The sequence below is a fragment of the Arvicola amphibius genome, chromosome 6 (genome assembly GCF_903992535.2).
Source record: "Arvicola amphibius chromosome 6, mArvAmp1.2, whole genome shotgun sequence".
NCBI classification, from domain to species: Eukaryota; Metazoa; Chordata; class Mammalia; order Rodentia; family Cricetidae; genus Arvicola; species Arvicola amphibius.
In genome coordinates, this window is record NC_052052.2 from 115,112,902 (window position 1) to 115,139,961 (window position 27,060).

Sequence of the window (27,060 nt, forward strand, 5' to 3'; positions counted from 1 at the left end):
GCTGATAAGTCCATTCCTCAACGCTTAGGTCCATGATAGGAGAACAGTTTAGGCTGATAGACAAGCTAAACTCTCCATTGATGAGTCTGGGTATCATTTTCATGAGCCATATAAATCAGAAGACTCTTCAAAATGATATTGAAATCAAAAAATCATGAGTTCATTCAGACATATTGATTCTTTCCCTGTGAGCCCATTGATTTTTTTTATTTCAGAAAATGGAAAATAGCATATGCATATTTTTTCAATGTTCAAAATGCTAATGGAAAATATAAGCCTTGTAGAAATTATTCAGAAAAAATAACTCTAATGTAATAATATTGAGGTGGTCTACTTGTGTGCCTGATGTGAAATAAATTGTAACCAAACTCACTGTTGTTGGCAGAATGCTGTTTTCTTTACTATAAGCTGAGACACATACAAGAAACTTCACTTATTTAAGGACACTGCAGACAGCAGAATGGGGGAGAAGGCAGAAGGAAGGGAGGGATGAGCCAAGCCTCTGCTTACTATCAGTGATATCAGGTATGTACCAGCATGTTTCTGCCTCATGAACTCACTGCTATTCCGTTAAAATGCTGCCATTGCCCATGCTGCCAGTAGGTGTGGTCTAGTAACAGAGACAGAGATGGCTTTATGTCTGCAGATGGTGCACAATCAACAAGGCTGTTTTGTGATCTATGCAAAGGAAATCCCTCTGTCAGATGCAAACTAAAATTAATAACAAGTGGCGAAACGGAGGAGTGAGATGGCATTGAAACTGCCTTTATGGCCTTGGGATATTTATAATGGTCATTGGGGGATGATATGAATATGATGAATCATAGCCCTCTGCTTTACTCTATGAGCAGCTTAAGATGTCCAATAGTATCACACAGAGGGGATTATTTAGGATGCTGTTGCTTGTGAGGAGTTTGTTCTTCACATCTTAGTTATTTCCGTCTATAAAATGGGGCTACCATGTACCCTGCCAGCAGCTCTTCATCATCTTCGGTGTATTTACAAATCATAAAAGGATAATTTTTAAAAGTTGACAAGGGGAGAAGCAGTGAGGACACAGTAAAGACTGGAGCAGCGTGCCTGTCTGAGAGATTTTTGTTTGCTTATGTTTAATCGTCTTTATAGTTTATGGAAATCACCTTCATAGTGAAGGAGTAAAATATTCACAGCATTTTAAATTCTCATTGTGAAGAAACTAGATAGACTTTATTTAAACTAAGAATAAAACAGTGATTCCACTTTTATGAGACCTAATAAAGTTAACACACTGTTATTATTCTTATAGTTGGTTTATCCAGTTTGTATAATGAATGATTATATCTTTAAGTTGAATAAGACATTTGTCCTAGGGGTGGAGATGTGTGTGTGTGTGTGTGTGTGTGTGTGTGTGTGTGTATGTGTGAGAGAGAGAGAGAGAGAGAGAGAGAGACAGAGAGGGAGGGAGGGAGGGAGGGAGGGAGGGAGAGAGAGAGAGAGAGAGACTGTGTGTAGAACTAGGGATTATTCAGAATGACCATGGACATAATTTGAAGCTCTTAAGCTGTTTCCAACTAAAGCTTGGTTCAGCTGCTACTAATATTGATGATGTATAATTAATTAACAATATATATTAATAGGTCCATAAAATTTAATAATGTTTGTGAAATTTCTATTTAGTATGCACATGAATAACTGGAAAAGGATAGGCCCCAAGGGCTAGTGTTGCCATTGTGGCATGGTTCTGCAATATTAATATGTCTGATAATGAGCACCATGATGGTGTCTGTATCAGAAGACTTCCCTCAGCAGCCCTCATTCAAATGAATCTCAGAAATACCCCATGGAAATGAAGAAAATTAAATTAAAATTGATTTTCAGAGGACTTAAATATTTATTTTCTGTGATGCCAAAAAGCTGAAGAATTAATACCGAAAATAATGTTAAGTAGCAAAAACTTGGGTATTTAATTGTTTAGTTTTAATATCACTTTTTAAGCAGCATACCCATAACTCCAATGGTTATCTCACAGTTCAAATAGCAAAAAACTGTGCCTTTAAAAAATGGCCTCACAGTTCACACTGAGTGACCATGAGTTTGTGTTAGAAACATGATTTGAGACTTAACAATAATTTAAAATAGGTAGGTATAATCTTTTTTTGTAATTTAATCAACATTTGGAATGTAGGAAACTTGACTAAGACCATATAGTCATTTGCAGGTAAATACCTGAGAACAGTAACTGCCAATAAGCATCCAAATGGCTCTGCTAGGTCAGGTGCCTTTTTGGATGAACAGCGCCCTGAAATTGAACAACCCCACAGTCTATAGTGGAGGCAGGCAGGATCAGTGCTTTTCCAGATTACATGGTCTTTCTGAATCCAGTGTGGCATCCCATTTAGACCTTGTAAAACTAACATCAGTAACTACTGAAATATTGGACTACCAACCATCACGGATGGTATATGTTCTTTACATTATGAACTCATGTTTTAGAACCCAAAGACATTATTTTCAATGTGTGGCTTTGGGAAAGTGTGATGATTAGCAGTAATTGTTAATCTGACAGAGTCTGGGATCACCTAGAAGATAGACCTCTGGCCAGGCCTGTGGGAGAGATTACCTTAATGACATTAAATGACAGTGCACAGGCCTGTTTCCCGAGTGAGGAATCCTGGACTGTATTACATAGAGAGCGCAGCTGAGCATAGCATTCATTTTGTTCTGTTCCTTGACCACGACTCTAATGTAACCAGCTATTCAAACTCGTGTTGCCATGACTTCCCAGCATGATAGACTGTGCCCTTGAACTGTGAACCCAAACTAGATCCTTTCTCCCTTAAGTTGCCCCTGTCTGGAGGCTTGATCACAGAAACAGGTAAAGGAGCTAATACAAGCAGTCTTTCACCTTTGATCCCCCACTTTGCAATAGAGCCGAACAAACTCGCCATCTTCTCATTTTGTGCTTGAGCAATTGAATTGGCTTAAACCCATAAACATGCTTTGAAACTTGCAAAACACAATAGGAATGTGTTGCTTGGTTTGTGCCAGCATAACACAGCTAGAGTCGTTTTGGAAGAGGGAGCCACAGTTGAAAAAATTGCTCCACGAGACTGGCCTATGGCAAGCCTGCGGTATATTTTCTTGACGGATGATTGGCAAGGGTGGGTCCAGGCAACTGTAAGAAGTATGTTACCCAGGAGCAAGTGGTACTGGGAGGTGTAAGAAAGTAGACTAAAAAGTAGTCGGGGGATAATCCAGTATGCAGCATTCCTCCATGCTGTGTTTCAGTTCCTACCTCTAGGTTCCTGTCTTCAGTTCTTGCTGTTTTCCCAGTGAAAGAGTGCCGTGAGAGTTGTAAGCTTATAGAAATGAGCCCTTTCCTCCCCAGCTTGTTTCATGGTACTTAATCACAGCCATAAAAACCAGAGTCAAGGAGCAAAGGTGAAGCTTGGAAGAAATGAAGCATGGAAGTCTAGGTCTAACGGCCTAGACTTTTAAACCAGTGTATTTAAGCAGGCTGTATCCATAACAACATGTAATTTCCACAGTGTATTTAAGTAGGCTGTATCTATAACAACGCATAATTTCCACAGAACACAACCACTAAAACTGAGTTAGTGAGAAACTGTGTATGCAAGATGTTCCTATTTCAGTGGCCAAGACAATAAAAAAAAAGAGAGACAGCAGACTGACTGAGCATTTTGTGGATTAAAATAGCTGCAGGCAATTTCCAAACTTTGGGAGACTGCTTTTCGTATGGCCAGCACTTTGGCATCTCGGCGGTCACTTCTCTTTCTGCGATTCCTTCATCATTTTTGTTCATCAACATTCTAGCTGACTACCTTCCCTTCAGACAAGGGTCACCTTCATCCACGATGTGGCCTCAAAGCCCAAAAGCACCAGCCTACTGAGAATACTCTCCAGATAAACAGTTGTATTCCTTTAATAATGAAAAGTCTACTCTGAAGACGTCCCTGCATTCTGTCCCTAGACATGCCTCAGGACTCTTTGACAGTCATGAAGGAATGAACGGTGGCCACTGTCTTTGGAGGACCTGTGGCCTGTTTATTACAACAGTCTTCCTGAGAAATCTGTGTGCTTTGAATGTCAGGGCAACCTTCTAGACACATTCTTCTGCCAGGGATGTTACGACCTTCATCCCATTTGGGTCATCTAGCACTGCACACATCGGCCACTTATTTAAGGATATGCTACAGTGCCGGAAAAAATCAGACATTTCTCGGCAGGGCAAAGAAGAGCTACAAGGTTTCCCTTTGCAAACTGAAGTTCATAGAGAAAGGCAGATCGGCATGTTCGACATTCTGCAAGGGTAAACGACAGATCTGATCAGAACTTCTGTGATCTGTGGAGAGCTGAGATGGTTCACATTCAGAACCGAACTATTTGGGGCTATTTCAGCCCCATAAATAACTAGTCCAGGGGGCCTAGCATCCCTAAGATTATTAGGCAAATCCTTTGTAATATACAAATGGCCCCTGGCATCCAACCACAGGCAATGCCTTCAGAAGAGACTTCCTCGCCTTCTGTAACCCACCACTTGACATTGCCACCAAGGTAGTTAAAATATTTTTATTTAAAACTTCATTGTTCTGTTACTATAAAAACAAATAAAAACAAAAACAAAAAACTTCTTGAAACTGTTAACCATACTGAGATATGGTCTCTCATACTTGGCTCCAGAATAAACTCTCTTGTATTCCTTTTGAGGTATGACTTTGGTTTACATCGACATCATTAACTATTGTTCTACTGTCTACACTGATCAAATAATCTCTTCAATCTGACCAGGTTATTCACAATCCTCACTTTCATTCTGTATATTAAACTTTCTTGTGCTGCCCCTTCTACAGGGAGTCCCTGGCATCCTTCTGCTTAAAGACTCCCACGTCAGGCCAAATGTCATCCTATTATGACAAGTCATGACCCTGACTGGAGGCATTTCCAGTAAGTTCACTCATACAAGAGACTGTTCTGAAGTTTTATGCTTATAAATCTCTACATAACATGGAATTCTCAAAATCATCTCCAGTGCCCAGGACACCAGCCAGCACATCTCAGACACTCAGATTCCACTGGGTGTTTCAAAGGTTCATAAGGAAACTTATTTAGTTCCATGAACCAACATCAAAGCCTTTCCTAAAAGCAAGAGGGCAGAATAAAATACAAAGAATACCAAGACTCACTTTTGAATGGAATTTGAAAGTCTTGGAGGAAAGAAAGCTAGTACATGATGAAGCAATAAAACAAAACACTTTAATAAAAGCTAAGGTAGCCAATCATTCAAGATTAATAGAATCCATTCTGTTTAATTAATTAAAAGTTAATCTTTGGTGCTTCAACCTCATGTGAATTTGGGAGTCTCAATAAATATTACAACTTCATGGTGAAATATTTTTAAGTAGAGCTGATATTGGGGAGAAGAGGTGTTTTCAGTTTAATGTTTAGAAGGAACTTATTTTTAATCAAACAAATTCTATAGAATCAGATTAACCTCAAAGTTTTATCTTGTGTATGACATCCACAATGATCAAAACAAAACAGGGTCTCTTCTGCTGTGTTCCAGAAGAGTTGGGAAAGAAGAAAAACTACACTTTTCAGTTCCTGATGCCTTGAAAATGAGGTTAAATGGTCTCAAGAAAGAACAAGCTAGAAATCCAAGGATGAGAGGAAATATGGGCATTGTGTGTTTGTTTGTTTTTCCTGAGACAGGGTCTCACTATGTAGTCTTGGCTGTCCTGGAACTCAGAATACTGAGCAGGGCAGTCTCAAACTCTTCTTCCTCCCAAGTGCTGAGATTAAAGGCCTGCACTACTATGCCCCGCTGTCCTCTTGCCATTTTTAAGAACCTATACAAATATAAAATATACAGAGAGGCAAAAAGGGCAATACTGAGTATACCATAAAGCCATCAAACACAGTTGTTAAAGGTTTTCTGGCTGTTTTCTTTTTGTCTTTTTGTTTCTTTGCTTGTTTTGTTGGTTTGTTTTTGATTGGGAGACATAGGTCTTTGACAAAATGGAAGACATTAAAGTAGAGAGCATAAACAGCAGAGAAGACAGGGGCCAAATAACATGGCAAAAGCCCGCAGTTAGAAAGTAAGAAAGCACATCATTTGTCCAAAATCTCTATATACAAACCTGAAACTAACCCCTGATTCCTAATGGAATTCTCCTGATCAGATCAGGAATAGCACCAATAATAGCAAAATGTTCAATAAAGAAAAAGAAGAGAGAGAGAGAAAGGAAGAGAAAAAGAAAAATAAATAAATACTCCAAAGCTTCAATAAGATGTGCAAAAATTGGCTCGACTCAGAATCCACAAACTCACTGGAATGAAGCAGCATGCCCACATTTCCACCTTGGCCTTGCAAAGCAGCTGTGTGATGTCCACCAAGTCAGATCACCTTCCTGATTCATCTGTCTCTTCTCCCATAACATCCAGCCTATTGCTTCCCTTACTGGAAGAGCTGTGGGTACCGAAACCTTCCATCACGTGAGTTCATGACTTCTCTAACTGTGGTCATAGGATCACCAGCAGGAACAGACATCCCTTCATTAAAACAGTGTGCCAGGCTGAGAAGACAGGGTTTAGTCATTGTTTCCCCAGTGCCGAGCCTGTGTGGTATGAGTCTTGAAAGGAAGGTGAAGGATTTTCTGAAGGATGACCAATTTTTCCTTCTCCTTATATAGAATATTTTTTTTAAAAAAAAAAAAAGAAACTAATGGACTGAGCACAGGGATGACAGACATACATCCAAAGTGAGTTTCTACAAGAACTCTTAAAGTAGAGCTGGAGACGCGGTGCTAGAGATCAGTTCTTGCACTGCTCTTCAGAGGCTGTAAACATTGTCTCTTTGCAGAGTAAAATGGTGACGTTATTTTGAGTTGTTTTTTTTTTTTTTTTAATTTAGCCCCAAGGATGAAAATTAACTTTTAAGCCAAAGGACTTTTTAAATCTGTGATATTTTCAAAGGAAGAGAAAATGACCCAGGGGCTTCCTGTTGGAAGGCCAGTACACTTGGCTACTCAAAGGTCACTTCTCCTGATGAGTCACAGATTGCCATGCACACGGTACAGTCATAAAGCCACAGTGTGTTCATGATGGACACAACACAGAGGGATGGGTACACACAATTCTAGGACTCCTTCATTCACACGACAGTCGCAAACACTGGGTGGACCCTTGAGGACCATTGTATAAATGAAAGAAACATAAGAGAGCAAATTAAAACAAAGTTATTTAAATCCTGTGGTCCCTTTGTAATCTTGTATTTGAGTAATAGTCCAACTTCACAGAAATAAGGCAAAAGAAAGGAAGACACCTGGGTTTATAAATGAAAGAAACAGGATGCAGGAAAGACATTAAACAATCTACTTATCAAAACAGACAATAAAAAGGAAAAAAAAATGAACAAAACAGCGACTACCAAGTATGTACACATAGGTAGCCTAGGCAAAAAGCAAATAAACAAACAACCGTCTGGTTTCCATAGTTACCACGCTCATGAGTGATGGCTGAGAAAAGGAAGGTGGAACATGACAGTTGTTGAAAGGAAAGGAGATGGAAAAGAGAAAGAAGTTGAATGTATGGTTTTCATTACTATTTTAAGGAAATAGAAAAGTAATTTATTAATCCAGGTAATTTGTGTGTGATACAAAAAATAATGCAGAGAGAAACACCAACCTTTTCCTGATAGATATACGTAACTGTCACACTCACATGGCCGCTGCCTTGGCCTTTCTGGTTGAGAACTAAAACCTGATCTTTTAATAATTAATAAGAATAACTAGAGGGGAAGCTAAATTAACTCCAAATTCTAACCTGGGGAGTGAGACTTTGGGCAGAAGATTCATTTTCTTTTTGGTATTGTACAACTAAAAACTCCCCAGGACACTGAGATCCTCCAGGCAGGCAGGCAAGTGCCCTGAGGTTTCTAATATCCCCCTCTTCTCTCACTGGGCCCTGGGGCAGGAAAGTATCCAAAGTCTAGAGTGGTGCTGGTGATCGAGCCTCCTGACAGGAGGAAATGATTAAAGGACCAGATGGCGTGAAGGTGATGGCTGGACCTATTTGTGAAAACAACACAATTAAGTAACACAGAAGCCACGTGGGTCTAGCAGGGTCACAGTATGTCCCAGTGACAAAAGACAGGAGATAGCAAGAAAGACACGGCTCTCTCCTACTGGTGAGAACAAAAATGCACAGTCACAAAATGATTAGTTCATTCAACAATATTTCAGAATGGCCAGGAAAAGTTACGGATGGCAGATGGCACAACATTTATTTTTGAAATAAAATTAATCCAAGAAAGGATGCAGTGTTCCAAAACTAATATGCCGCCTGCCACTGTGCCAAGTCTAAGTCAGACCAAGCAAACAGAAGCAGAAAAAATAGGCAGGGCCACACAGACACTAAAATGGTCTTAAAATCAGAAATAAAAGAATAAACAAAATTGAAACAAAAAAAATTGAAGGTAATTTTTCTTGATAAATATTCCTAAAATGAACAGGTACCACTGAGCGCTCCTGCTTTCAGGGCATTATTACATGACAATCTTTCTGTTGGTAGAAACATTCTTAGATGGCATGAACCTGGGAAATGTCTAAATAAAGTAGTCACAACTATTCAAATATATAAAAAAAACTCTGATCTTTTTTCTTAATTAAACAAGATCCAGAGTTGAAAAGATGAGAGAAGGGTAAGTGTATCAAAGGGGAGGACATAGGCACAGGTGAGACTGGAGGAGACGAATGGGTGATTGTTCTAAGGAGGAAGAAAATGAGCCTGCAGCTTGCTAAGATGGCCAAAGAAAGTAAAATATTATCTCTCCTTGCATGTACTTTGATTTTGCTGATAATTCTCCAGCACGGGTCTTTATCTCTTTTTAGTCTTTTTTCTCTTTATGACTACCCAACTAGGAGAAAGCACATTGACAGTGGCATCAGGATTAATGTGGAGTATAGGTTTTAGAGGTGTGGCCATGTGAACTTCCAAATAAGCTCATAAGCATGTTATTTATTTAAAAACAGCTCCTCTGGCTCTCCCTCCTTGAAAATGTAATTGCAAATGAATACATCCCAGGAGAAACAGGGTCAGGGACCCTTCTCATTGAAGTGATCAATACCTGATCCTTCCTCAGTCACCATCCCAAGTCCTTCCGCTTTGTTTTGTCTCTCAAAGGCATTCAGGTCGAGGACACTACAATCGAAAGGAAGAAGACATTTACAGGACAAATGGGTCATTTTCTTTGCTCAGGGAGGCAAATGCCGACACTAAAATGCCTTCAAATGTGCACTACATGGTGGCATAGGCTGAACACATTTTCCAATCCACTGCATTCCACTCTCATTTTCCTAGGGGCAGACGGGCCCGCCTCTCTCCAGGGCCCACAGTGAGTGATCTATGTGAAAGTCAAGTACAAGGTTCGTAGACTTCAGCTCAGAGAGAACATTACTGTCAACAAATATGCAGAAATACAATGTTAAGTTTCTGCAACTGGAACTGCTTGCATTGAGCTTGTGTAAGGCTTGCCAATCAAATGTTCTCTGAACGTACAGAGTAGAGAATAATGACCACCGCAGTGAGAGATTAAAAATCACTAGAACACAAAATGAGGCATGCCCCCACTAAAGTGGCCTTCAAAGTTTCCAAAAAATACTGAACAGAATTTTCTGTTTTACCATGTCTTCAAACAGAACAAAACTGTAAGGCTTATTTTCAAGTATGGAGACTTCACTTCGTCCTCAGAGGTCCCTACTTAAGACCACAGACTCTGAAAACACCCTACTAAAGCATCACTTAGGACATTACTAACACTCTACAAACAGGACAGGCCATAAGAAAACACCTGCCAATTCTCTTTAAGTCTTAGTTCATGAACAATTATTGTTTGTCTAGTAACTGTGTAATACCAAACAAATACTTTGAGTCGCAGTCACTGGGTAAAGCAAGACTAACATGCATCCTCACCTGCAAGACTGCATGAGGCCTGCCAGGCTCTGGAAGAAGCCTACATCCTTCTTTTCCTTCAGGTAGTCCAGCATCTTCTACAGAAACACAGAAAACACATGGCTGCTGAACACCAATACGCTGTTAGCTTTTAAAACCAAAACCAAAACAAAACCTATACACACAGAGACCCATAACTTGTTGAAGTCCTGAGACTATGTGACTTTTGGACACTCAGCCTCCAGTGAGACATCTCTATCACCCCATCAAGGAACATCACAAAAGAAGGGACAAAAGAATGCGAGAGCTGTGGGAAAGGGTGGAGTATTATGGGATACTATCCCCTAGATAGCTTTCAGCTGCTGTGATTACTTGCATAAGTCCTGCACGGATGTGGGATACACAATTTCCATCACGGAGGAGGCTAGGGGCCTGTCCTTCTGTAAGGGTCTTTAGGTCTTTAGGTGGCTGGAGGAAGGAAAGTCATTTTCTCCAGCACTGCAGGAGTACAGTGAAAATGTACAGGAGAAAATGACTTTGTATAAATAAATAATCAAGTCATGCTTTCTATTCTCAAAGGTTTAAAAGAAGTCCATGCCCACAAGCATTACGATTGATTGCTCTTTCCCGTGACGTAAGGATAACCATTGGGAGTTAGACTGATGCAACCTGGCAAGTGTGGCTGTAACTGAACAAGAGCAACTGTGAGCACCATGTTGGGAGGATGATATTGGTAATTTCTTCCTGCCACTGCTTAAGTGTTTAGACATTCAGGCTTCTAGCACACATACATCTGAAGGTTCATTGTGGACACTGCACAGGTTTCCAGGCTTGGTTGCCTCTATAAGCAGCATCAGCAATAGAGAGCTGAGGATCCTCGGGCTGATATGGTAGAATCTCAGTTTTTACCATCTCAGTCGCAGAACTGAGGTAGAGCAGGGAGCAGTGACCCATCCAGTGATTCTTCCCCATTGTCAGAGGGGTGTTCAGGGTCCATAATCAGTATTTTGGCTGATTATGAATTCAAAACATGCTAATGCAATGGCTAGGTCTGTCTTGTCAATTGCTTATTACTCAGCATCACCAAACAGCTATCCCTGATGAGGACATTACATTTCAGGGGTTTCAAATCATACATGATGGTTTCATTTTGAATTTTTCAACTTTATGATGCCACAATAGGAATACACATTCCATAGAATGCATACCTTGAATTTGAGATTTTTATTTTTTTCTAGCATGGCTATGTGCAGTGTGATAGTCTCACACAAAGTTAGGGGCCACCAGAGAACTATGGTTCTGCCTTCAAGGGACTGGGACCAACCAGTGGGCAAATAACTTATCCTTTATCTAACTTCTACTGTGTTGTGGGGCTATGCCATCTCATAGGACTAAGGTAGTTAACACATGGTTTCAACCTGTGAGGAACTTATCAAACAAAAGCCCATTTCTAGTCAGGAAGCATCTGTATATATGAGAAAACAGGCACACTCAAGGTTTAGGGGAAGGTACTGTTTGCTACATAAAAGTCAAGGGGACTCTGTGGAGGAAAGGAAGACCGTTAGTGGGAATGGGAGAGGGGACAAGAGGGACTAGTGAGAGAGCAAACACTGTTGTAGTATATGAGGTATTTGAATAAAAATGTCAGTATGAAGTTTAATGCTTCATACAAGGGATATGTGCTAATGAAAAAAAAATATTTCCGAGTCAGGGGTTTCACTGTGTCTCTCTGGCTGTCCTAGAACTTGCTTTATAGACCAGACTGGCCTTGAATTCACAGAGATCTGCCTGCCTTTTCCTCCCAAGTGCTGGGATTAAAGGCCTGCATCACCACCACCTGGCCTGATGATGAAATTTTAATACAAATAGAGGACTGCATTGCACAGATTGCTCAATGGTGTTAGTTACCTGCTGTACCGTGGAGTTCCCACCATTTAAAATAGCAATGCCCAGTTTCAAAGTTGCAGCCACCATTGGTCCAGTGTCTCCTTCAAAATATAGAAACAATAGAATTCCTATCATTTCTCTCATGATGTTGACTTACATTACCTCAACAAACAGACAAAAAAAAAAAAAACCACGACATTGTTTTAAAGTCCTTATTACCCCATATAAGTCTCTGTTATGGAAAGAGGGCCATCTGATGTATGTGCCAGAAAGCAGGGATGCAATCAAACCACACCAGTCTTCCACACCTAGCATTTTTATTACATTCTGTGTAATGTATTCAAGAACGGAAACTATATGGAGATATAGGAAAGAATGGGAAGAGAAGTTGACTCTGAAATACTAAGATTAGAAGTACTAAATTTCAAAGCTTAGATATAAATATATATAATCTATATTAAGATTGTAATAGATCCATATTAAGATAATATTTAAATGAGTATGAGCTACTTAAAGCTTCCCTGGATGAAAATGTCTCAGCCTCTTTCAAAAGTATCACATTTTAACTTTTGCCATTTTCATTCATTACTTTTAATACATTCATATGCTGTTTTAAGCATATTTTTAGTTTTAAGTTAATTATATAATGACAAAAAACTAGTTGTCTATTATTGGTTATATTTTATTTTTATATAATTCACCTTTACTTGGGGCAACAGGGTTTAATAACACATCCATTACTTAATAGAACCCAGCCTTTTCCAGTGTTTTCACATTTCCTTCTCCATCTGAGTGAAAGTAACAATAATAGTGTTTTGCTCACATCCATTATTGCACCCAGTCCTTCCTCCACATTTACTAGTTAGCCTTGTTCTCCTCTCTACACGTTACACTGTGTATATAATATACACGCTAAAATCTGTAAGACTGGCTGGACGCTGTACAAGAGGGAGCACGTGGCTCTTCCTGAGATCGTACGATCTCACTTAACAGCCTACACTCTAAGCTCTGCATGCTCATGCGCCGTGAAAGAAGATTTGAAACTTGAAACTATTTAACTCCACTGTGGATTATTTTATTTTTTGGTGGTAGTAAGTGCATAAAATATATCCGGTACTGAAAGTATAAAAGTGGGAAGTTCCACACCTCTGTTCCAAGTGGATATTCTAACTATACAGAAGTTCATTCGTTGAGTTGTATACTGTATCTGGTTAATTTTATTCTGTAATCTAATTTTGCAACTTTTTAACAATATTTAGAACATTTAAAAATGTTTTCACAAAGATGTTACTAACGTGGGAAAATAATCTTGAAATGACTTGTTAATGAGGTGGACAATCTTTTATTAATTTTAAATGATTCATTTAAAATGTCTAGACATTTGTACCAAAATTCAGTAGATTATGGCTCAAGGACCAAGTATAGCCTCTATCTGCAATATAAATAAAGTTTTCCTAGAACACAGACTTCGTGTTTGGTACAGCATTTAGAAAATGGAGCCTATGTCTGGTGGGCAAGAATGAACCTCACTCTTCCTGGCTGAGTGGTGCTCCTTATAGGACATGAATAAACCGCATCTTTGCTGGTGCTGAATGGCGCCCCCTGGGGGACAGAAGCAAACCTTACCTTTGCTGGCACTGATGGTCTGAAGCACCATCTCCGCTGCCCCACGGTCGTGCAGTCTGGCTTGCTGGTAGAGAAGTTTCTGCTTCTCCATTTCTTTTTCCTGAACACAAATCCCAACCATTTATGTAGGGGCTATCAGACATCACAACAGCTCTCTACAGACCACATTTCTAGGTATCTCTTCATGTATGGGCTCTATGACAACATTATGGACCATTTCAACACCAATGTTATCAAACAGATAGGCACATATTCAACTCATGGTTTTGTTTTGTTTGTTTGTTTTCCCTTGATATTTTTCCAGATATACTTTTAATATTGGTTTATCAGGATGCATTTTTTTCTCAATTTTAATTGGTTGATCAGTCCAAAGCCTGTTTCACACTTCATCTTTGAAACTTGCACGTTCCGATTGGTACATCTGTGCATAGAGTTGGTCATGTATTTTTGGCAATCTCCTAGATCATGGCCATAACTTGATACTGCTCAGCAAATGGCTCGAGTTGCAAGTTACCAGTGAATCACAGAAAAACAAAAGCAAAAAGAACATTAACTTAGACGTCTTGAGGTTTTAAGCAAAATTGAAAGCTGGTATGGATAAAAAAGGTAGGCTTCAACTGAGTTGTGGATTTATGACATAGATCACCCCGACTGCCCCCCCAAAGAATAAGAGAAGCAATGTGCCTTTATATTTTGTATTCTCAGGAGGTAACAAAAGAGACTGCATGGTACCACTAGAGCAATGGCTGGCGTTTGTTCTTTTCCACTTAAGCTACCACTGCGAACATAAAGAAGGAAATCAAAAGGAAAAATATAAAGGCACAGCAAGTTCAAGGCTGGTATGATCATTCACTTGAGCAATCCAGTTCGCTGGAGAATTGAGACGGAACTAAGCAGTATAAGTTGCAGAAGGCAAGTTGCATAGAGCCCTGTGACAGCGCGTCCATCAAATGGCGTGGTAGAGAAGCTTAGTCAATGGGACATGAAACGCTCAATTAGTATCATGTCCGTTAACACAACGGCCAAAACATACGTGACCTAGGGCAGTAGGCGCCGCAGCAGTAGCCAGGATGGCCACTGTGCTGCCGTCAACTTTCCATCCAAGGTACGGAAAATAGACATTGAAAGATGGAAGAGGTTTAAAAAATGAAGGCTTGCTCATTACAGAGTATGAGAAATAAAGTGAACCAAAAGGAGGGGGGCAAGGGAGAAATGGGCTCAAACAAATGAAAAAAAAAAGAAAGAGAAAGAAAAGAAACCTTCAAATCAAAAGCAACCAACACAGACATTTATGCTGTTACCAGAGAGTTCTCGCCGAGGCTGGCAAATTTGTTTCTTAAATCTTTGATAATATCGTGCTGCAAAAACAAAATTGATCAGGTGTTTTTGTTGGTTTTTTTCCATACTTTAGTTAAGAGCTCCTGTGATAATTTTTTTTCTTAAATTATGTGATAGGCCTAAATGGAAGCAGAGAAAGAAAATAAAGGAGGCCGCTGAGCTTCGTCTGTAGCCATGCTAACGCCTAAAAGGGTTGCCTTCATGTTTAAACCTCTTCCTGAGAAATCAAAAACGGAACAGAAACGAAACCACACAGACACACAAAAACCATACTGTCATTACAACACGGGCTTGAAAAAAAAAACAGAAAAACAAAACAAAAAAAGACCCTTTTGTCTGCTCTTCAGTCGTGGTTTAAAACTCGTGATCAACGTTTGCTTCTTCCTGTTGGGCCGTACAACCTTCTACTGCCCATCTGGCACCACCTTCGTGAAGTCCGACCAACTCCATCTCCAAAGAGACTCTCGGAAGACAGTGTCAAGAAACAATCCCTCTGTGGAACTGCCCCTACCGTTTTCACTAGCCAAACTGGTCAGGGAAGAAACCATCCTTCTACCTAAAGTACAAAGACAACCCTCAGAAAGCCAGGAAAAGAGAGGAAAGACAGTGAGACAAGTACCAACAAAAATAAAGCTGTCTCTGCTCCCAGAGTGGGTAGACAGGGGCCTGCTCAGACACCTTGCGGGGTACATCAAGTTCCCTCTGTGTTCTTGATCATGGAAATCACACCGGATACTCAAGCTCAGGAAAACCAGGGTAGTTGACAAGACAGCAAATAACCTTATTTTAAAAACATACCCCATTCTCATTTTTCATATCTGACAACTAAATTTCAACACTAATAAATATTTCTGGGAAAAGAAATTGAGAATATTGAAAACACTGGGCAACTGAGAAATTCTGATGGAGAAGCAAAACAAACACATAAACAAAACCAACCATCATCAACAACAAACAGCACCATTCTGCTTCATGAAGAAAGGGTGCAAATTTTCTCTTGATTCCACTGAGCTGGGGGTTCTCTCTCTCCAGATCCAAGTGGGATTATGTGGTTTTTTTTTCTGGTACATTGTCTTTGAGAACTGGATCCAGCTGTATCATATTTTATCATGCCATAAAATAAACAAAATCTAGAAAACTAAGACAGGATTACATGGGAAAAAATGGTGTTTTTCCTTCAAACTTATTGCATGTGAGCTTCCTAAGAAGTGTGCAAATTTGAAAAAATTCGTTTTTATTTTTTACTTCTCCTTCCTTTCTCCTTCCTTTCTTTCTCTCTCTCTTTCTTTTCTTTCTTTCTCTCTCTTTTCTTTGCTTCCTTCCACTCCCTTCTTTCTTTCTTTCTTTCTTTCTTTCTTTCTTTCTTTCTTTCTTTCTTTCTTTCTTTCCTTTCTTCCTTCCTTCCTGACAGTATTCTGACATATAGCAGCACAGTCTGCCCTGGAACTTGAGATCCTCCTGCTTCAGCTTACAAAGGCTGTGGATTGATTTCAGGTGTGCTCCATCATGTCCAGCATTTGAGGCAGGCTTCTGAGAACTCTCTTACCTGGGTATACAGAATCTTAGGTTCTCTACCCCTCACAGATCAGAATCACTTCCCTAAGGCTCTTACAGACACACCACTGCAATTTCATCTTTCTTCAGTCCCAGTTACCAAGGACGGAAGAACAAAAGCAGCACCAAAGCCTGACTGCTTCTTGAGGCAAAACATTCTCATTGCCAAGAGTTACCCCAAATTATCAGCTTTCTGCTATTCTAACCAAACTGTGTTTTTTCAAGATCCATTGGGGTTTTGAGCCAGACCGCTGATCATATTTCATGCCTCGATGGAAATACAGGAGATCAGGGACATTTCCTTCTTGTGTAATGACAGTTCGTGACAATGTGACTCCTCTTCTTTAAGAGACCCACAAGCTCCCCCGCTGGTGGGAAAATAAAACCTTCTGAAGAGGAAATAAAGACTCACAGTTCTTAACTGAGAATTGAAATAATAATGAATTTCAACTGTTCCTTAATCCTTGTCAGGGAGAACAGCACATCTCCAAAGATGGAGAGGAGAGGGTATTTTAACCTGAAGACAGCAAGGAAAACCAGACTGCTTAAGGAGAGTTTTCTCAGTGGCCTTGATATGGGGGCAGCTGACTGATCTGCAGCCTAGGAATCCAAACAAAGAACTCAGTTGAGTTGACTGTTTTCTTCATATTTCCAAGATTCCAATAAGGTCTTCATGTGTTCCTCTTTAAGTAGGATGAAAAAGTTGCTATAATTTAAGCAAAAAGAAGTTTCCAGAAACCGAATTCTTCTTGAGAACACCTCTCTTCATTTAATAGTGTTCCAACTGCAGATTATCCTTTGGTATCTTTTTTGTTTTTAGATTTTTTTGCATCTTAAAATACAAGGTTAGGGGGAATGTATCACGATTACTAACAACTGAACGGAAAGATGGAAGCTAAAGATCAGCTGGACAAAGCAGGTGATGAAGACAAAGTGATTGAAGAGCAGAGAGATGCCTTGGTTTATAATGCAAACAATCAAAACAGATTAAAGAAAACCACCACAAGGAGAGTCTTGTTCTATTCTGCAGCTCATTGTGTTGATTTCCAGCTTTAGTTTAGTCCTTTTATAGAGCTGATTTCTGCTTTATTTAAAAACAAAGAACCACTTAAAAGAATATAACTTTACTTATGATACATGCTTCCCAACTTCTTAACAAAAACTTGTAGTGTTTATATGAGGATGGAAGTCTGTTGTAACCACAAAACAGCAAATATCTAGCATATTATTATACATGATGTATAGGAATTTGGAAGTGTTCAAGAAAATTTGAATGAATATCAGACAGGAATAGATAGTGTGACACCATGTTACTATGTAGGTGTGAACATAACTTGAAATATTGCAAGTGATCCCTTCTAGTTGGAATGATTAGTATCTAGGGCACTGTGGAAGCATATTTAGTTACTTTCAGCACATAGCCAGATGGGACTTCAAGTGCTATATTAATATAAATAAATCATAATTATCAGATGGGACATTTTAGTCCGTTTGATATTCTCTACCTTTCATTCTTTTATGCCTGAACTTTCAAACAGTTTGCAACAATTTCACAGAATCCTACTTCTCTATGGGATGGACACAATTTTTATAGCTCTCTATTTAATAAAAACAAAAAAGAAAAAGTGTATGCTTTAATTCAAAGCATATTTTGCTGAAATAAAAGGTTAAGTTAAAGCCTCACTAACATAGTGTGGACAAGACAAACACTGAGCCAGAAGTGATGCTCTGGCCTGTATGCCAGAAGCTCTGAGGGTAGATTTATGACAGAGTGATTTCACTGTTCACTTCTTCCAATATTATTTCTACCTGGATTTGGGGGTGAATAATGTTCCCCCTTGATTCAGCATTTTTAGAACTGATTTAGAACAGATATGTTAAACAATACAACCAACTCGGTTGAAAGAGTTCCTAGCAGGTCTAGCCAGTAGAATTTATTCTCCACCACAAAAAAAGGTTCATTCATGGACCAAAGAGACAGGGCAGTGGTGGCGCTCACGTTTCATCCCAGCACTCAGGAGGCAGAGGCAGGTGGATCTCTGTGAGTTTGAGGCCAGCCTGGTCTACAGAGCAAGCTTTAGGACAAGCTCCAAAGTTACACAGAGAAACCCTTTTTTCTCTGTTTGTTTTTTGTTTGAAAAAAAAAAACAAAAACAAAATAAAACAAAAAAACTAGGGAAGAACTATTCTAAAGTCAAGACTAAATTGGTAATATTAAGCCAACATGTCTTATCTTGAGCATAAAACTGATTTAAAACTACATTCATTTCCTACTTGGTTTTGTTTAAAAAGTCATGAATACAGAAAGAAAATACCACACAGACCAAGTGTGACAAAAGGAAAATATGTTGACCACTAAGAATATAAAGCCATGGTTAGATCTATGGGAAGTTTACCAATGGGTTTAACTGAGGAGGGAAGGCACACTCTGAGTGTAGACAGCATCATCTAAAGGTGGGGGCTTAAACTGAATAAAAAGAAGAAAATGAGCTGAGCACCAACATTTGCCTCTTTTGGCTTCCTGAGTGCACATGCTGCCAAGACTGACCCTTCATGACAGACTATGCTCTTCAACTGTGAGCCAAGCCAAACCCTTCCTTGCACAAGTTGCTCTTATCAGAGCCATGAGAAAAAAATATGGGATGCCATATCAATTTGTGAGAAATAGGGAGTTAAAATACTTTCAGCATTGACTCATCATTTGATTATTTTAGAGATCACAACTCTATAACTAGGATTTTCATGGTTCTCAGTTCTCAGATATAACTCTTAATTCTAAAATAGACTAATTCTGGACAAATGGCTGTTCTCAATCCAGCTCCGAGTTCCTAACTGAGGGTATCCCCTTAGCTTCAAGAAGGAATTTTCTACAGGTTACCTTAGGGATGTACAGGTTCCTTCCATCCTTGCATGCACTTAGCATCTATGCTCAGATGGCACACACAACCTTAACTACCTTGACAGAATTTCTGAGGACATTTTTCATTATGTCACAACTTGTCCCCAAGGAATAGATTCTACTGTATCATTAAGTTTAAACAAATTCTGTTTCCATTTAAAGAAGACTTTCTGTTTATTGATCTAATTAACAAGTATTGCAATTTCAAGTTGGCTCCTAGAAAGCTTGGAATCAAATATGCTGATAGTCACAGCACACTGGCAAGATACTGCATGGGTTTGGTTTGTGGATTAAATTTATTGTTGGAATTCTTTCCTCTGGGGTGTGAAATACTTTACGTCTCTGTCTTACTGTATTACATACAGCTACATGATACATTAAGCATCATATGATGAAATTCAAGGATACACATGTATATACTGAAGCTAAGTGTTATTTTCTATGCAATATTTTACTGGGAAATATTTTTATTCATACCAAGAGAAATTTATTTTCTCCACAATCTTCTCTAAGTACTCAGATAAAGAATAATAAAAATTTGCTGCTGCCTTGACCAAATACTTTGCTGTTAGGAATTGTAAACCTGTCCTCAGAAATAAAAAGAACATGTATGTACAAACAGAAAACTCAGAAAAAATAGATATAACCCTCAGATTTCCAGAGCAAGAGTCTTCATTCTAAGAAGTGAGACACGGAGCAGGCAGCGTGACCAGCTAAAGACCACCTAGCACCCAAGGGCGCACTCAGGTATCTGGCACTGTATAGCCAGCTCTGGGCTCACTTTGCTGTGAAAGTTCTCTCCATGAACTTCTGTGATTTTCGTTAGAGAAAGGAAAATCTATAAAACAACAATAACACCAAACCCTTGCAGAGATAGCCATAAGATAGGCAGCGTTTGGAGAGTCTTACATATAGTGATTAACTTAATGCCTAAAATGCCTGTATACAGTAATATCTGTAATTTGTCCCATTTTGTAGACAGGGAAGTTGAGGCATCAGCTCACACATGTAGGTGGTGTAGTTGGGATTCAAACACAGGTGTTTCATCCAAGTGCCTACGCTCTCATTGAGTCTGTTCTTTCTTATTTACTCTACAAACTCGGTCAAGGAAAAACTTTATCCAAGATTATTTTTTAAAAGCTTAGACATGAAGTCAAATTACTAAAACAGGCCATTCTAAATTTAAGTAAATGGACTCTACACATCAGTAGAAGTTTCCCCATATGTATGAGCTATACATATGTAAAGGACCATGCTTCCAAGGAGCTTCCTCATATGAGGTTAGCATCCTACATCCTCCTAAAAACTCCTCTCTCAAAATCTTAAACTTGCTACCACTGCAAGCACACACCAAGGAAACTCCTGCATGACAGAGACAGTCAGGTTTCAGTGCTAGGCTCTGGACAACGTGGGGCTAACATGGCTTCCTGGTGGTTGGCTGGAAGAACCAGGAAATACCAGGAGGCATAGAAAAATAAACTTCTCTTGCCAAAGAAACATTGAAAATACTCATCCTTTTTCCATCCTGCAGGAGCCACTGACCCATCTGCACATAGCCTCTTTGGAGCATCCCACCACTAGACAGCAATAGTAGTGTTCAGTCGCTATGGTTACTTCTTGTACTTCCTTTCTTCCCTCTATCATTTCTCATTTTCTCTAACTCTTATTTCCCTGGACCTGTGACACTCCCAAACCAAATGACATGTTAGCACACAACCTTGTGGTTTCTGTTTCCCAGGAAACTCAGGCTAGCAACACACGTATGGGATCACCAGGCTGATAAATGACATAGGCAGACTGTATCAGTGTTCCATCAAACACCTCAGCCCTTGGTCATCTAGGATTCATTAGTGATGCTTTAGCCTGTATTCTAGAAGTGTGAGACTTCCATGGTAAGAATTAAAGATTTCTAACCTTCTTGGTAAAGGAATTGCTAGATCGACATTTTAAAACCATAATTCTGTGGCTAATTCTTAGGTTCTTACTGCTAAATAAACCTACTCAGAGTTCAAATTATGTAGTTACTTGGGGAAGAATATCTTATATCCAATTTAGTTTTTCAAAACTATGAAAACACGGAGTTCTTCAAAGTTAGGTCTTCAGGGGGTCCTAGCATATGTTAGGTTATCATTGGGAAATGCTATCTATTATCCCATTAGACAGTCTGGCTCTCAGCTGATTCCTCTATCCTTTGTGTCATGTTTTTAACCATAATAAGGGTACTGGTATGGACATTGCATCCCAAAAGAATATCTTTAGCTACTTCTGACGTACATCCAGGGAAAAGCACGCAAAACTCCTAAACCCTTACCAGAATGCCAGCTCAGCCACAGGAAATTTTAATAGTAAGACTCAAAAAATTGTACTGACTCTAACGTGCAAAAAAAAAAAAATTGGACCTCAGAGATACCTGAGAGCATTTATATTTGAACTGGAACTCAGGAAGGAATAGAAAGGGGGTGGAACTTACTTGGAAAGTGAGAAAGGCAGCCAGAAGAGAAGTCCGTGTTCTACCCTCCTCAGTTACCACTCCACCCTCACCAACTCAGATTTCCTGTGGGTTATAAAACTGTATTTCCATAGGATGGTGCTCAGTGAATCATCTTTTCAAATGAAGACTTTATTTAATCATGTGCATATGAGGGATCTGCTCGTGAAGAACAGAAGAGGGGGCCAAATACTCTGGGGCTAAAGCTACAAGTTGTCGTGAACTGGGGTCCTCTGCAGTATGAGGAGCAGTATGCCCTCTTCAGCAACGAGTGCTGGCTCTCAAGCCCACATTATCTTAAAGTTATATCACCAGCCATCTGAATAATGTTTCCATGGAGTTTGGTAAATCTGAAAAGGTAAATAAAGCATTCAGCTATAATAGTTGACTTGCTGAGTACCTGAAACAATACTTCTCCTTTTTTAATTAATGCTGGCCACTTTCTGACATTTAATTGTCTTTTTAATTATTTTAATATTGAAGTACCCACAGATCCAAAAAAGAATAATTAAGGTTTCTATTGTGATATTAAATGGGCAAAGCCAACAGTTTTTGTATTATATTACAGAGAAAGCAGGAAATTTTTAAGTTAAACTTGATAGTTAAATCAGAGTAGCTTCAGCAGGACCACACCAATAAAACACACAGGTGATGCACAAAGAAGAAAACTAATTGGCACTTTGGTCCCCATTTGCTATTTTCTGTGATTTTTTTAAAATTTTTCTTAAATTAGCCACTGGGAAATTTTATTTTTCTTTTTTTAAAAGATTTATTTATTTATTATGTATACAATGCCTGCCTGCATGGATGCCTGCAGGCCAGAAGAGGGCACCGGATCTCATTACAGATGGTTGTGAGCCACCATGTGGTTGCTGGGAATTGAACTCAGGACCTCTGGAAGAGCAGCCAGTGCTTTAACCTCTGAGCCATCTCTCCAACCTGGAGAATTTTCTTATAATACCACATTTCTTAAGGCAGAGCTATTTCTGTACTCTTTTTGATGTCTTTGCTAACTATGTCACAAAGAACTTGAGTAGAAACTATGTTCAGTTTTAACAAGCCACCAGGGACTGGGATAAAATTCCCATCCCACACACTTTTTACTCTTTCCAAACTTATGTAACATAATTTGTTCTATGAGTTACTGAAACTGCCAAATAATACTTCAGTCATTTTGACTTACAAGAAAAATCCCACAATTAGATTACACAGAAATTCTATCAACCAACTGGACATCTCCACATAAATAGTCTGATGGATCACTAAATGGATAAGGATAAGTAATCAGTCATTTGTGTTTAAACTTTCCCCCATTTTTGTAGCCTCACACAGCCAATCTCAGAGTAAATGATTTTCATAGGTGAAGAATTGCATACAACCTATTTTTAAACTCTGAGAAAATGTAATAGCACTTACGCATATAGCATGCATTTTGCAAAGAGCAGCATGTTACTGAAGTAGGCATAAATCTCCCAAATCACATAGGAACCATAAAACTACCAGTATGAAAGTGAAAATCCCCAAACATGGGTTACTGTTTTACTTATGAATGCATGGCAACTTCTAGGAGCTTTAGAATTCTGTCTCGGGCTGTGCTGGTCAAAGCTGCTGGTCCACTTCTCCTACTTGGGGATTAACAATCAAGTTCCACTGTCAGATGAACTTGACCATCCCTCTAGCCCTGAAGGCATCCTTCCTTTCCCTCTGCCCCAGCTCTGTGCTGTGGCTGATTCTTCTCCCTGTTTTGACCCACATCCTACACTCTGAACACCACATCTGTCAGGCTAGCCCTTCCCAGGAACAACCCCAAAGCCTCTAACTTTGGACTCAGAAATCTATTCCATTGGCTTTTAGATCTCCCTAAAACTGGATTCGGTTTTCCAAATAATTTGTCTGACTAGATACTCCTCACCCTGCTCCCTCCTGTCCACTCCTCCTGGTGTAGCTCTCAGTGGACTCTCAGTCATGAAAACTGTGCTAACCAGAAAACCAAGTGTTTGGGCAACGTTAGAAGGCTCCTCCATGTTTCTCTCATTTAACACAGAGGAGCTCTACCTAAAGTGAAAATCAAAATGTAAGAAGTTATTATTCAAGTCACTGCTATCTCTTACGGAAGTTTACTTTGTTTTTAAGTGTGATGTCCACTATACGCCCTGGACTATGTAGTCCATGAGATTGGAGCTGATATTTTCATCCACTTGGATTTTTAAAATTACAATGATCCTGATGTGTAATAGGAACAATATATTCCAGTCAGCCAAAGCATTGCAATTTGTTTCTTGTAAATAGAGGCTTCATACCAGTCACACACACACAAAAAAAAAAAAATAAATAAAGTCATTAAGAGTATTGCTTCTCCAGGATATTTATGATCAACTTTCCTGTAAAAATGTCCTCAAGGAAATAAAATTCAAACTTCACAGAACACATACAAAGTAAAAACATCTTGCAATTCTAGGTCAAAATGTCTTCTATTTGCAGAATTTCCAGATGAAATATTTATAATGCCAAGAGGCAGAAATAGTCATCTAGAGTCCTTTTCTTTTAATGAAATGCCAAAAATCAATGTTAAAATTATGATACCTATACCCCAGGTACCAATTAAAGGACCAACAAAAGGAAAAAAAGAAAAGAAACCGCCAACCTCACTAACTTCACCAGTAATACCGCTGACCATGTCTGCTTTATATAAGGAAACAGATATCAGAAATGTTCAAAGTGATGAGGCCCAGGCCCTTTCTGTACAGGAGAGTCTCCAGTTATAAGTTTGTCCACTAAATGGCCAAACTCATTCAGCACAGTATGCAGCTCAGAGTTAGCATGGAGGACACAATTTCAAATCACGAGTCATTTAAATGGCAAAAAGAATAAACCAAGGGAGGGATACTAAGCACTACAAACTCTCAGGATGATTCTGAAGATCTTTTCTTACAAAAGAGTCCAAGACTTTGGGTCCAATACAGGTAAATGCCACAAGCAACTGAAACTCAGACCCAGACAGATACACACATACACATGTCTTTACCTTGCTGCGTTGGGATCCTGTGACCTTAAGGAAGGATGAGGACAAGAAGCAAAATAGCAATGAACAGCTGCTCTGGAGACAACGGATAATCCGCAAAGGAAAACAGTGTCATTTGCTGCTCAGGGCTGTTCTACATTACCTGCCCCTTACAGCAAGGGTGGACTTAACACTAAAACTCACATATGTTAGCAAGGATTGTATAGGAAATTAAACGTGGGGCATTTTGCTCAGCCAGCAATAGTCATGGGTCATTTTCAAATTAGATTGCTCTTTTGTTTAGTTATTTGTTTTTAATACACTGACTTCCAAGCTGCAAAGATGGTCACAATGATTATTTTGGGAAGTGTCACGGAATAGTCTAAGTTCATTCCTTGGTTTTATATGTTGTGTTTCCACCATGAATTAAGGACTCATTGCTGGCTACTCATATTTTTCCAGACTTCTAGCTCAAAGTCCATATATATAACTAATAGGAAAAACCTACTCTCCATTTTCTTCTACCTTATTTCTCTTTCTTAAAAAAAATACAGTAAATCAGAAATTGGTAGTTAACAACAGCTAGCTAGTCTCCTAAGGAAGCAAAAGTACACTATAAGCAAAGTGGGGAATGAAATGAACTGTCTTTAATGTTAATTAACATTAAGCAGTAGTTCAAACAATAGGCAGTATTTAAAGGCTGAGAATGCTTGAGAAAATAATCATGAAATGGAATCTATCCTAAAAAAGATGCGGCCTCTACTTCATGCAAGCAAACTGCACCATGGCAACCACTTACATATGTGTACCGAATGAGTGACCTAATTGGGCAGAAGTCAAGTGGCCAATTGATTCAGGAATGAAAATATCCAAAAACCAATGGAATCATTGAAAACTTGATGCCATGTTGCTCTTCAAAAGGTATTTTTTCCTCATCTGTCTATTGGCAATTACAGACCACAGCATCCCTAAGATGTGAGTAATTTGAAGTGGTCTCGTCTCTGCGGGCTGCCGGGTACACTCATTCTGGACATATGGGCTTTACTGTAGTATTCAACTGCTCTGTGCTTCTTGCTCTTATCTTAGCAAACAGTAGGACTCAGGTCTGTCCATCCAGCTCTGACATGCAGTATCCTAGATACAATAAGCTGCAATAAGCCATGAAGCAAGAAACATAAAAGTCCATTATAAGCCATGAAACAATGTCTCCAAATGGAGAAAAGGCAATTCTAGAAAGATCCATCTTACTTCAAAGCTCTTCACTTCTTCTTCACCGTCATCGTCTTCCTCATCGTGACAACTCTGATTTGAGAAAGAAAAAAAGTAGGAGGAGACTATGATGCGGGAGAAAAATGCAAGATGTTTAACAGGAACTCCAAGTGATGTGTGTCAATGTTTCTTGAAACATTGAAGCACTATTGAAACCAGTAGATATAAAACATACATAACACCATTAGTGAATAGGTGAGTTAAAACAAAACTATATTATATTTATAAGATTTGCCTATTGCAAAGTTCAAAGAACAGATGGCCAATGTCATCCCCAACAGAGGTGTTTATGAAGGATCCCACACTTAACAAACTATCTGTGTGCACTTGACTCATTCAAACCCAAGTGCAAGCCTTCAGTACAGGGAACTACTCTTACTTCTGAAGCCTACCATTACATGTATTAACACAGATGCATGCAGCTGCTCTTCTTTAAAATTAACACAAAGCAGTAATGCATTGATTGCAGTAATGCATTACATTAGCAAGATTCTTCTAATCCCTTTAAGTTCATTTGTATTATACTTCATCCAAGGAAGGAAGCAGTATATTTTTAACAAGATTATTATTTACATGTAAAACACACACAACTTGATTATTCCATTCTACTGAGCCACCAGAATATCCTTAGCTAATTCTCAGTTCTCAGACTTTGAGAAGGCAGAGGAGAAGATAGTGACTAAGAATAGGACTCAAAGGGAGGACAGAAGGAAGGTGGAGGCATGAGCTCGGGAGGCAGAGTGCTCAATTTTATCCTGAGGCTGACAGCCAGTAGCTAGTCTGACTTGGTAAGTTACTCCTATCTATGTTTGTTCTTTTTATATTGACCATAAGAAAGAGCATGTGGGTTCTTAAGGGAATAATACAGATTAATATAAGTATCTACCTTTCTTGTCAAACTATAATACACCTACAATGAGAGGTTATCCTGAACACGTCTAGGATTTGATCTGCCCTTTTTCCTCTTCAATCAACACCTTGATTACTCTGCAGCTCTCTTGTCAGCATGGTACCCAAGGCTGAAATCTCAGAAGAAATGGGACTCCTATC

At 39.2% G+C, this 27,060-nt stretch overlaps 1 protein-coding gene across 1 annotated transcript in view; it reads right to left on the reverse strand.

Annotated features, from left to right (window-relative positions):
• Ryr2 (ryanodine receptor 2) overlaps window positions 1–27,060 on the reverse strand; it is a 387,717-nt gene that overhangs the window by 52,762 nt on the left and 307,895 nt on the right. The window contains exons 80-84 of the mRNA XM_038334286.1: window positions 25,990–26,043; window positions 13,462–13,561; window positions 11,857–11,936; window positions 9,970–10,046; window positions 9,125–9,198 (exon numbers count right to left, since the gene is read on the reverse strand). Coding sequence (XP_038190214.1) covers window positions 9,125–9,198; window positions 9,970–10,046; window positions 11,857–11,936; window positions 13,462–13,561; window positions 25,990–26,043 — 385 coding nt within the window. The remainder of the gene's footprint in view (window positions 1–9,124; window positions 9,199–9,969; window positions 10,047–11,856; window positions 11,937–13,461; window positions 13,562–25,989; window positions 26,044–27,060) is intronic.